Source organism: Ptiloglossa arizonensis, chromosome 9 (genome assembly GCF_051014685.1).
Source record: "Ptiloglossa arizonensis isolate GNS036 chromosome 9, iyPtiAriz1_principal, whole genome shotgun sequence".
Classification (NCBI taxonomy): Eukaryota; Metazoa; Arthropoda; class Insecta; order Hymenoptera; family Colletidae; genus Ptiloglossa; species Ptiloglossa arizonensis.
Genome location: NC_135056.1, coordinates 3294665 through 3308119, shown reverse-complemented (window position 1 = coordinate 3308119; position 13455 = coordinate 3294665). Strand labels below are relative to the sequence as shown.

The following is a 13455-nucleotide window of genomic DNA, read 5'->3' as shown; positions in this document are numbered from 1 at the left end:
ACGAGATATTTGAGGTATATTTACCTCATCGAACCGATTCCACAATACAGATTGTGAGAATACATACAAGAAATACATCTAAAGTATTACGTACAGTCTTATCGTAACCTTAGATGAAACTCCGGTCGCCAGCATATCGGTGAAATTGGTTAGCGCGGTCTAAACGCAAAGGAAGACAAAATAGTCTTGGCGTTGAACGTAGTTAAGTAATTCCTGGCCAGGGTGGTAGCATCTGTAGGACGAGTTGCTCCTACGTCGTTTGGGGGACTTCAACGTCAAATTAGTGGCTTGGCTTCCCGTCAGACGAATCCAAAGCGTGAGGCCCTGGGCCACTGGGTAGTGAATTTTAAGCTCTGGCTGAAAAACCAACGGACAGGTCGGTATCTTTCGCATGATGTCCAATTGACACGTGATAGTGAGAGATGGAGACGCTATCAGAGCATCGCTACGTCCAAATAGCCTCTCCTTGTCGCTACCAAGCCACAACACCACAGGTGGTGGTACCCGAACGTGCAAATGGATGCTTCGACGCCTTGACAAGAGCTTTGCTCGGCTTAGAAAAGAGTTAGTCCGGCTTGGGAACATAATCGTGAACATTTGCAACTTGGCGATGTTTTCTGGGTCTGTACTGGAATCCCTGCTGTGGAATTTCGAGTATGATTTCGTTCTGCGGACCAAAGGCCTTCCATGATGATCGTCGGGGGCAATTGGTAGAGGCCGATCCGGCGGATCGAGGATGATCCTCTGAGTGTTGCCGCACGGATACAGGAGTATTGATTTAAAGATGAAGATCGAGATACTGACAACACAAGCATATCGGGGGGAGCCTCCCCCATCCAAGTAGATGAGGCCTGTGTTGAGGTGAAACTCCACATACAGTATCTAGGACTGATCCTCGACAGTCATTAGCGTTTTGAGGGACATTTCAATCGCCTGACCTCTCGATTAAAAAGGATAGTCAACATATTGGACTAGCTCCCAATGTGACTCTCTACCTGTAGGGTTCAAGCGTCCGAATTTGTCACCCTATACGGACATGGTCCATTCGGTGGCCTTGTATAGGGCTGCCATTTGTGCAGGCAGCTTTGTCAGTTCCCAGGGCATTATGAGACTGCTATGCTAGATTCATAAAGGAATAGGATGGACGTCCTGACAGAACGCGAGATTGAATCCCTCAAACGTCAGGCCCGGCAGTCCATTCTGCTGCACACGCATCAGCGGCTGATCCAATCCACCGCTGACCAGCCGACTGTTACAGCTGTATGACCACTTTTGTCAGAATGGCTGGCAAAGGTGTTGGTAGTCTCAGTTTTCAAACGATGTAGATGCTGCCCAGACATAGTGGCACTCAAAGTTGTACGAATGGTGGGCGGTGGATAACTGTGGTTCTCTTCTCGGTCAGCTAATGGGGTTATATGGCTTTTCGGGTTGGAATCCGAATAGCACGAAATGGAACCTAAGTCTGTCCAGGATGACAGCCTGAGAGTAAAATCCTTACTATGTAAGGAACTAGAGGAGCGATACAGAGTCTTTTAACCCTTCTCGATGATACATTTAAAGATGAGAGGATATAAATAGCACGGTTATTCCAATCACATTGTCTTTGTTTTTGATGGAATTGGTGAGAATCTGGAAACACTTTCGAGATGCAGCACGTCTCTTCTTATGAACGGACAGTACCTACACCGTATAGGAAAGAAAGCGACGACACGTTACTGACATTGTCCCGGCGAACAGAACACTCACTGTTGGACATCGTGAACATCATATTCGACACCATGAGGAATTGGAAGGTCGTGACTCCCTTCTGTGAACAAATTATTTCGCAGAAGCCTCAAGAAAAGAGCTTGATCGCCGGAGCAAGGGTCAGCGAAAAGACCATTCCTTTAGTCACTCGCTTCACGCCTCTTTTCAGACGACAGAGAAGGGCCTGGAGTACCTAGCCCCTCCCATGAATTCCGTAATGGGGAAAGAGGCTCCCTCCCCGAGGTCTAGTGTGGATACGAGTATGTGTGGTGTGGTTGTAGCGTGTATGGGTGTGTGTGGAGGAGGAATGACCGTTACCGCTGCATTACACGGGGAGGGACATCGGAGTTATGCTGTCTGCAGTTCCTGGTGTCCTTGCAAAATCGTGCAAGTATGGTTACTATGGTTACTACTACATACCCGGGTGCGGAGAATCCCACACTACCCCCGACATCGCTCCAAGGAGAGTCCTTAAAAGATTTCCCTTGCGAAAAGAAAAAAAGAATAGAAGAGCAGCAAATAAATGTATGAAGTAACAAATAGTGGAATTATTTGATCGCGGAAACTGAAACATGGAATTGTCTTTCCATGGTAACATGGAAATTGTAAGATAGAGAAACTAAAGGGACCGAAGGGAAAGAGAAAGGTATAGAGGAATTAACAAAGGAGAGAGTAAATAAGTGGATAAGAAAAAGAATAGAAGAGAACTAGTATAATGATAGGATTGTTGATGTGGGAAAGCAAGGTTTAGGAAAATTTAGACAAATTTCTGGCGAAAGAAGTAGGTATCAAGAGAGAGATAGGCCAGAAAAAAGTGAAAAGAATTGAAGAAAATAAAGCGGTGATAGCGAAATGAAGGAAGGAAAAGAATAAAAGAGAAATAAGAAGGAATGAGAAAAAATTAGTAGGAAGGAAAATATATATCTTGGGAAGTTGTATAATGAACGAGAAGCGATGGTAAAAGGGTTAAAATAGGATTCTACAAAGTTAGAATTGCTGGAAATTGGATACAATGGCAAACAATTAAGGAAGAGAGAACGCTTTTTTATCAAAGCCTCGTAGAACTAAGAAGACAGAAAACAGAAGGAAACCTATAAAATCAAAAAAGATAACACGAATAGAAAAAAAGGGCAAGGAAAAAACAAAAGAGTGAAGAACCGGGTATAAACAGAAAGATGTGAAATTCTGAAAATTTATGGGAAGATATAATGGTATAGGGTCAACAGAAACGTGGAAGAGAATAAAAGAAAGACTCTCGAAAGATTACGTATGGAAGTGTCAATCTGCGGGAAGAACTAATAAAAGGGGAAGAACAGAGGGTGGCAAAATACATATATAAGGAAGGAGAAATCAATGTAAATGGAGAATGAGGATAAGATAGGGGTGATGATGAGAGGACTAAAAATAGCAAAAGGAAAATGGATTTTGGTGATTGCATATAATGGAGTGAGTATGAGGAAGACATTGGAAAGAATAGAAGAGTTGGTGGAGGAAGGGCATGATCAGATGATTTTAATTTGGGAAGATTTTAATGCTTGAATTGGAAGAAGAGGGTTTCGAATTTCAACTGAAAGTTTACAATGCGAACGAGGAGCACAATCAGATAAAAGTCGAGCGAACATTGACAACAATTTTCCTGGCGATGAAGAAAGAAGTCTATGAACACATAAAAGATGCACAAACTGCTAAAGAAGCGTGGACCAATTTAAAGATAGCTTATGAAAGTAAGAACCTAGAATAGCAATTATATTATACTTATTAATACAACTCTTTAGCCAAAAACTGAATAATTTCTCAAGAATAAATAAGTATATGCACTGCAGAAATTATGTCCATTTCACATCACTGATATCAACTTTTGTAAAGAAACCGAGCTCCTCGAAGTTATCGTGTTAAATGGATTACCCTTGGATTATGGCCTAATGGTGATAGCATTCGAGAATATGAAATTACAAATGGATCAGCATTTGCAGCCAAATAAAAAGGTAGAGAAAAAAAGACTGATCACAATTTAAACCAAGTAAGTAATGTTACATGCTACTATTGTGTAAAGAGCCTAGTCATTTTAAATCCCAGTGTCCTAGACTTGGTAAAAAGAATAAATTAAAGTCACAAAGCATGCATACAAATAAAAAGTGTCTTCTGACAACAGCATACGGTATAGGTGGATTTAGTAAAAACGAATGGTCCATTGCCTCATGCTCAAGCTCACATATGAGCCTGTAAGAAGATTGATTTGAAAACATTGAACTATAAAGAAATGAAGTTTAGTGGACACTTTAGGCTCGTTTTAATAGCACTGACTAGGAATACGACACCTGGTGTCATTATATTAAGTGAATGTAGTTACTATAACGTCTTTAGTGTTTAGTTCAAATATAGATACATGCCGTAAAAGGATCGCTTCTGAGTGATGTCGTTTTGTGTATTATAATATATGCTGGAAATCTATAATCTTCAATTCCAACAAATAGTTTACCATACTTCACTGTGTTTTTCATAATCTTAAAAACTATAATCTTCAATTCCAACAAGTAGTTTACCATACTTCACTCTGTTTTTCATAATCTTAAAAACTATAATTTCAATTATACCACGTATTGTATCAAATTATGGTTAAAAGAGTTATACGCAACAAAATAATTACATTACATGAAATTGTTGGATAATGATTATTTCAAACGACTAATACTTATTCGGAATATAATAAATGAAAAATTGAATTTCCACGAATGAGAAAGGAAAAGAAAATCTAGCACTCAACGTCAACTAACCTGCAGAAGCTTCGTGTCACTCTGGTGATGAAGAGGATGATGAAAGTGACGATATTGTTGTTGCTGATTCTGTTGAGTACTCCGTTGAGGTGAAGCTTCCCACCTCTGACTAGTTTGCATTTCTTCTTCGCTGCAAGTTTCTTCCTCGTTTAGAGCGTTCCCAAATCCCGATAAATGCGTAGGTACGTTTTGATAAGCTATCACTTCGTTTTGCAAAGTATTTCTCACTAATAAATTGCTAGCCTCTTGATAATTAGCTTCGTCGCTGTACGGCATTGTGTTTTCCTCGGAAACCGCGTTCGCTGTACCACTGATGTTCAGTCGCGGTCCCTTGAGAATTCCTCGTTTAGGAGGTTTCGGTGGTAATGGCGGTAAATTCTTTTCTAACTGTCCAGTAACGTTCGTTAAAGCTCCCGCAGACGTTGTAGTCGCAATGGTCAAAGAAGTTAGGGAAGTTTCCGAGGAGTCACTCTGCATTAAACCATCTGGCGTCTTATTCAGTGAATTATTGCCAGTGTGCACACTCTGCCTAGAATTTGCAGAATTTTGCGAATTTTCCAAAAGATCACGGAGATCACGGTCTAAGTACGCGAGAAACGAGGCACTGTAGTCTGCAGTGATACCACTTGGCAATTTTTGTTTCTCCTTCCGACGTCCAGGAATTTTCAACGACCTTCGAACCTGTGATTGTAATAAATAATATGTAATTATTTGATGCGACTTAAAGAGAATCCTAAATAAAAAGAATTAATCGCGAATCAGTTAGGTTTCTAGTTATAAATCAAGAGAAAGTTCATTTTAAAGTAACTCGAGAATTTAGATACGTTTACCATCAAATTTGACATTTAATGCATTTTACTCGTTTTATTCTTCCCTTAAGATTGTAATCGTTCTCTTTATGTAGAATTTGCAACGGTTATAAAAATTATTTACTTTCAACAACACAAAACATTATATAATTTCATTAATTACATTCCCTCGATTAAGATACGTTTAAACCTAGACAACGTATAATTTCATTTAAAATCAGCCTAATACACAAGGTGGACTACCTAACTTGACTAACTCAATTTTTTTCGTAACTAGTGGACAAATCAAAACTCGTAGAATTTCATACGTTTTCGATGGATCTTTAAGATAGTGACATTTGATTCTTTGTATTTTTTTTTTTTATGTAAGTACACAACGTCGCTTTCAACTTTTTCATGGATAATCAATCTTATAATTTTTATAAATAAAAAAGTTCTTGTTTGTTAGATGGTTAAATTCGTTTCAACACCTAATATAGTAGCTGATAGGCAAAACAATACACACACACATAAGGTTGTACATTCAAAAGTTGTAAGTGACCTTAAAAACTTACATAAAAAAAAAAAAGAAACGTACAAAGAATTAAATGTTATTACTTGAAGACCAATTGAAAATGTATCATTCACGATCAAAGAAATTTGTATTTTTCACTAATTATAACAAAAATGGAGTTTACGAAGTTAAATCGTTCCCCCAGCAGAGTGTAAAACCATATAATTTTAGTACTGTTGTGATCTGTAGAAATCAGATATTATCACAGGGTGGATCAGTCGAGTTATTCGGATCAAATTTATAGGAACCTATAATTTATACAAAAAAGATAGTTAAGAAGTTTGTATGTTTTTATAATCGATTCAATGACATAATATTATCGCTTTTGTCACAAAGAACGATATTAATTACTACGTTTCGTTTTAGATCTACTTAGATGGACTCATAAGGCTTAACTAACAGATTCTGCTTCAGTTGTGACCCTATCAATCATTTGAACATTTTGTTCATACTAATTATGTACTTACCAATAATCAACTAACAAGGAACATCACCTAAGTGTAAATCGCTGATTTTAATGAAACTTACCTATAATATAGTTGTTAGAAAAAATATTTGACTATCAAATGTTTACAAACGTACAACACAACAGTCACTTAATGGCATTATACATTTAATTTCGAGACAGTTTGAAAGACCTAATGCCACACTTAATAAAGTTAGTACTTTTCTAAATTAGCACATTTATAGAAATGAATCAAATATAAGGAATATTTAATAAAAGTTGTGGAGAGTTCAGGTAGTTGTATTTTCTGGTGTAGTTTCGGTCACGCGGTTATAAAAATCTTCCCTATCTGTTTCTACAGTTTCTACACTTTCTAAAAAGTTTTGATAGTTGCGACAAGTACTAATTAACAGTACGTGGGCGTAATATAAACAGCTATTATATCATATATTTCTACAACTGTTCGTCTGCACTCCAAAAATACACGTTCCATATTGAAGCTGATTTTATTGTACCAACACTAACTTTGATTGAAAGGACCAAACCAAAATTTTCAAATATACGCATTTTCTATTTTTAGTTTACAGTTTATATTGGCAAATTTGTAAAGATGCAAAACCATGAATTGTATAAAAAAAAGTATAAAAAGTGACGTTTCTTAACGTATTGTTTAAACAAATTGATATTTTGCAAAACTAATATAAATTCATTACTCAAAATTACGCAATTTTTGTTTAAGCCACTTTTTTCTAAGCCTCATCGTTTTCGAAATATCGAGGGAAATGTGTTCTTCTCTCAACTTTGAGAATTAATTTCACCCCCTTCTCCCTATCGACCATTTATACTTAAGTGATGTCCCTTGTAAGTAATTTGAGACTGTCCAAACGATTAACAGTATCACGTCTGTGAAGTATCCGATAAGTCTTACTGATAAGTGCAAATAGCAGATTCAGGACGAAATGCAACAATGTTGTATCAAAAAACATTACTTATTACACGAGAAAGAATTTAAATTCAATATACTGGAAAACCTCTAAAAGGTATCTCAATCTGTAAGAGATTTTGCTAGCATTATATCGATGAGTATATAGATTGTAAACGGAAATGTGGGTCTTTTCATCGAGATCAATTCCTCGTACCACCATCGATAAAAAGAAATCCTTTTCCATTCTGCAATTTGTGACCTCGTTATCGTAATATAGCAGTTCAAGTTTCTACACGTGTGAACGTTACGAACACATATTTCTTGCATGCAAATGTATGCATACGCAACAATTCGGTTAATTAATTGATACGTATATGACTATATATATATATACACATATAATGCATAACGCGCATCAAATAGCAAAGCAATAAATTTTAACTGCTTATATCTCGCTAACAACGTTTAGAATTGAAAACTGATGGACTTTTCGATTTCTTTTCACACAAAGAACTAATCATGGCAACAGGTCCCATATTTTCATTAACTTCACATCTGCCTTACAAGGATGATCAATGTTGATCATCAATTTATAGACAGCTAAATATTATTTATTTATCTTAGAAATATAATACTTCTTGACTTACGACGCTTTAATTTCAAACCACTATTGTTTATTTTCTTTCTGCTACGAATAATTACACGCCCATAGAGAGAATATATAATGCGTGAAAAATTCTTTGAACTTCTTTTATAATAACTTCGGTGTTTTATTTTGAAACCATGAAGAACCTCGGAAAATTTGTTCAACATTTCATCGAGTATTAATATTATACTGCAGAATGTATTAATATTATACATAATGTATTAATATTATATATATTAATATTAATATTATACACAACCCTTATTTGCATAGAAACGCCCTTCCTTCAGAAACTATTTAAATCTACCAATCGCATTTCAGTTCCTCCTAATAAGTAAACAATGCCTGTTCTTGTAACTAATTTTTTTTATCAATAATGTACAAGCTTGTACGTTTCATTATTGCAAACTATATTTTCGAATGTTCTCCTTCTATTGCTATGAAACTTACGACGGAGCTTCGAGCTTCTCATAAATGACAAACTAACGACTCTCTGGACGGAATTGCTCCCTCCTGACGGAGCATCTATTAAAGAGAGCAAGAAGGCTTCTACAGTCCGAGTAGTGTTAGCCTAGTCGTCGTTCCTTCCCAGGGGAGGCATGGATCACGATAGTTGGTCGGAAAATCACAGAACAGTGGCTCAAATAGCCATCACTATCTCAGCTACCGCTTGGGGCTAAAGACCACCGCGATTACACTCCCCGTGTTTGTGTGTGTGTGTGTTCTCCCACGTCATACGCGGACATGCTGCGGACCGAAGATCAACCTGGTCCAGTTGATGTGCGAGGCCTTCACGGGTAAATTCAGGAGGAATTTATCCAGAAGAAGCTACCCGAAAGAGAAGATAAAAGTCAAAGAAATCTGACGAGCTCCTTCGTCAGTTGAGAACGTGGAACCAAGTGCCTGCTCTGTGCTGTCCAAAAGGTGGCAAGAGTTTGGAGCATTCCAATAGGGTGGACTGTAGCGAGGATAAAGATCCTCTCACCGAGCATTCTTTAATGTTATCACTGCCTAAAGATGTTTAAAGTAGCGATAGCACATGCCATTGCCGTTCCATGGATTATTGTGCTATTACGTCTACGATAAATCCCAAAAATGGCGAGTGCGAGAAATGCGTACTACTTGTACTACTCTCGACCCCATTCCGAGGTCAAGGAAGTTTTCGAAAGATTTCTCTCGCGTAAAAAGAGGGGGAGAGGTGGATTGTTGCTGACAGTTGTGGGAGTGTCGTCGTCGTCGTTCAGTGAAGTTATCCAAAACGAATAAAGGTCTGGATGGAAAAATAAAGACCAATAGGATAAGTGAAGAAGTCTCCGGCAGTAGTTCGGCCCAACGAATGTAACTGTTTATAAACCGATGGGATCGGAAATCGTGGCACACACGGACAGGGTGCGATTCTACGTGAAAATATTGAGAAAAGATTTGCTGTAACTTTTTTTCATCTGGTGCTTCGTTTTCGAGATAACCAATATTGAAGTTTGTGTAAATACACAAACGATTAAATTCGATCTTATTAGCGAGTATTCTACTACCAGATGAATCTGTTCGAGGTAGTGTCGATTAACGATAGTGTAGTTGAAGTAATATAAAGAATTTCTACTTATTATTAATCTTGGTAATTTACAAGTATTCCTTGGTAATTTACAAGTATTGTTGTCGCATACGTACGTGTGCTCGACGAATTAATGGTGTTTGAACATCGTATAACGTATTGTCGATTATAAATCATCCGAATTTTTCAATAATTTTTTATTTCAAATTTGTAATATTTGAAATATTCTATTCGTATATTTCTTCTTTCGTATGCCCTAAACACTATCTCGAACAGATACAATCGGTAGTAGAACATACGATAACTATTCTTATTTTTTCACGTAAAAGCACCACCTGCTCGGATGTATTATGATTTTCGACCCACCCTATATAATATACAAATAGACTGTAGTTAACAAAATGGCACAATAATATATTAATAATAAAAGTACAATAATATTTTCAATAGTTTTAATTAAGTTCTCTAATAGGGTTCATCTTAATATAAGCGATTACAGAAGATATGTATCTATAAGGAATTATTATCGTTAAAAATAAAATTTTCTTTTTTTTTTTTATTGGAAATGAAAATGTGAATATTTTGTTCATTATGTAAATCATTACAATTAAAAAAGTAGTGTGGTACAGTTCTAGAAAACGTTTCTTCATTATTATATTTCCACAAAGGCCCCCCATTGAATGAGTGTTTTTAGCCTAACAGTCCCGATTCGAAAGTGTTAAAAGGCCATCAATTTCGAAAAATGGAAATTGTTTAACTTTCTCGGGCAATCCTTACGCAGTTTTATGAAACCTACCCTTTAAAGGGGGAAGGTGGGGGGGCTTAGTGCAGGAAACACTTTTAGTTTCCATAAGATTATTCACTACCTCACTAACTAGGACAACGCTAACGCATTATGTTTGCCTTTGCAGTAGATGCTTTTTGGATGTCGGGCATCAGCTTCGTAACTTACATTAAGAGAGATAAGGATTGGATTAACAGACACTGAATAAACATGGAATAGTACGACTAAATATAGTCAATTGTGTCATTGAGTTAATCGTATGCAACGTCTAAGAAACCGTAATCCGTCAAGGTGTTATCTATTGGTGATGATGTAAATAAAATACGATAATACCCACTTTCACAACCGAATTTTTACCCCGGATTCAAGGCGCGGAGTCATCCCCATCACTGTTTATGTTTCTTCAGCGCGAGAAATCCATTGACTCAAGCAGTCGGCAACTGTGCGACAAAAGCCAGCTGGCTGCCGAAGGCGATCTTTGCCGACAGGGAACCGCATCGTATTTCATCCTGTAATGAAATTTAAAAATTCTTATATTTTTCATTACATCTTCATAGCAGTATTACCAATTAATTCGCGAGGTTTTCCCTATAAAAATGAGCACAAACACAAGTCTAATCGTATCATTTTTAATTGTGTGTAAACCGAAACACTTTTGAACTCTGTAAATACACAAGCCTCGTAATAAGAACGTGTTTGGACTCATTTTCACCAGAAAAGCCTCGCCGATCCATTGGTGATACTTTCATAAAGATACAACGAGAAATATAAAAAAATTCATTTCGCATTAGCGTTGTCACACCGATATGCGCGCGCAATCGCTTTGAAGCATGGCGACTTGATGTCCGTAATACAAGTTACGCTTGTTCTTGGTGTATCTTGTTCACATTCCTTATCCTACAGTTCTCACATCGCTAGCTCGCAATCAGAGATAAAACTCGCTACTTACTCCGAATTCTAATGAGTCAGTGAACCCGATTTATGGCCTTAAGAGGTCCTTCAAAGACTATTGTATTATAAGATTATAATATTTTCAAGTTTAATAATGTTATATAATAATATTTGTAATATTATATAATAATATAGAACGCGAGGTTCCCCACTCCAATGTCTTTAGCGCACGATGCGTGAAGGAGTGGGACGGTCCCCACTGTGCCACCTTCTCTTACTCCTTCCAGTTAGCGATTTAAAGAATAAAATTTACTAGTAGTAGTAGTAGTAGTAGTAGTAGTAGTAGTAGTAGTAGTAGTAGTAGTAGTAGTAGTTTAAACAGTGATTCAAAATAAATTTTGTAACAAAAAATTATTTTGTCTTATTTTATTTATTCTGTTATTATACTATATTTATCTTATATTTCTTTAAAAAGTAATCGTTCGAAAAAATAGTTTCTTTATTATGTGTGTCGTTGATTACACAAATCATTTAATTGGAAGTCAAATAATTTAAATTACAAAAAAGTAACAATGAAGTTTAGAAAAAATGTTCTACTATCATTGGGTCTGAGTATTATGAAGCCGGCTCTGATCTGATCGCGCACTTATCGCGTGCATATCTCGTCCCGTTGAACGAACTATAGTTTTAATACTTTAATTTAGATCTGGAAAACTGGTGGCTCGTGAATCACAAGAACTTTATTTCTCTCCTATTAAACTACCCCCACCTACTTGATTCCAGATACAGTATGTATACATACACTACGTCCCAGTGCAACAACAGTCACTTATTCTCGCATCACGCACCGATTGGCCTAAATCGTATGTTTCGATGTCTTACGTGGCTTGAGAAGTAACGGATATAAATACGTCATACGGTTCACTTACTGAATATGAATAAAAAAAAAAAAAATCATTTTTATTTTTATTTATTTCATCATTAGTAATTATTATTTCTTTATTATTTAATTTAACTTTCTTTGGGAAGATTATTTTCAATAAATAGTGTTCAACTTTACTTCGTCCTTTAGTTCTCGTTTTTCTAATAAGCATCGTATAGAATTTTAATTTACTTTACTTTATCAATGTTCTTCTCTTCTTTTTGTTTTTTATTATTATTATTTATAATTCCTTCTATTCCTGCGCTACGTCAAAAAGAAAAATTCCCAAAGTGAATAATCAGTTTCAAAATGGAATAGAATATAGATTTTTCTGTTTATAGAATTCGATGAACAAGCTTCATGTTTAGTTCATCGCGAAAAATTGTCAGTTGTATATAAATAAAATTAGTATTTTATTAATATTTGTCATTTCTCGGCATTATTAGATGCATCGTGCGAAAATGTGTGAATCATACTCTGTACAATATCGAATAGAATCAGTGCAGAATTTGAAAGTAAAATTTCTAAGTAAAAGACAAAGTAATAATTCTTCTGCCACTACCTTAACATATTAGAAGCACAGTTTTTCGGCTTTGTATTCTGTTGCATGTGCAAAAAATAGCTTTTCGAATGGTGAACTGATTAAAAAATGTGCCATCAAAATGGCTACAACATTCGGAAACGAACGTACCAAAGAATGTTTGCAAAATGTATCGCTATCACGATCTACTATTTTCACACGTGTGATTGAAATTAATAAACATAAGAGAAAAATTAGAAGTATCGTTAGAAAATTGTCGATATTTTTTGTTTCGTTGAGACGAAAGCACCGTTATTACTGACGTAAATGAATTATCAATTTCTGTACACCTGATAAATGAAAACTTTCGATTAACGAAAAAATTTAATATTAGTTCTATTACACTCGACTCAACCATAAAAGGAATATACAATGAATCATATATTTGTTCCCATAACTCTAGATTCTAAAAATTTTAGTATTAGTTTTTATTTATTTATTTTTTAACTCGGATCGTGTAAACTATCCGTATTATGTTTATCATGCGGAACAATCTCTTATTCTCTTATTTAATCGATAGCATGAGAAACCATGGGGTTACCTATGATAATAAACTATTTTTCATGAAACATATTATAACTAATGTGAAAAATACCAACAAATTATTGTGTTTTATTTTCCATTTTTAAAGTATTAATTACTATTTAAGCAACAATTACTGGGCCCCCTTTTTATTTTTACATATTAACAAAATACAGCACTATTAATGAGAAAATATATCGATAAATAAAGACCTGCATCTGTTTTCAGTCAGTCAGTTTTCAAAAACAATGCAATCAAGTCGGTGATTGTACAAAATTATTGCATTTTTTGTATTACTTCAGTACA

At 35.8% G+C, this 13455-nt stretch overlaps 1 protein-coding gene across 1 annotated transcript in view; it reads right to left on the bottom strand.

The window, feature by feature from the left end:
• LOC143151497 (unconventional myosin-XVIIIa) overlaps positions 1-13455 on the bottom strand; it is a 209444-nt gene that overhangs the window by 158658 nt on the left and 37331 nt on the right. The window contains exon 2 of the mRNA XM_076320673.1: positions 4521-5201. Within this exon, the coding sequence (XP_076176788.1) occupies positions 4521-5201 (681 nt within the window). The remainder of the gene's footprint in view (positions 1-4520; positions 5202-13455) is intronic.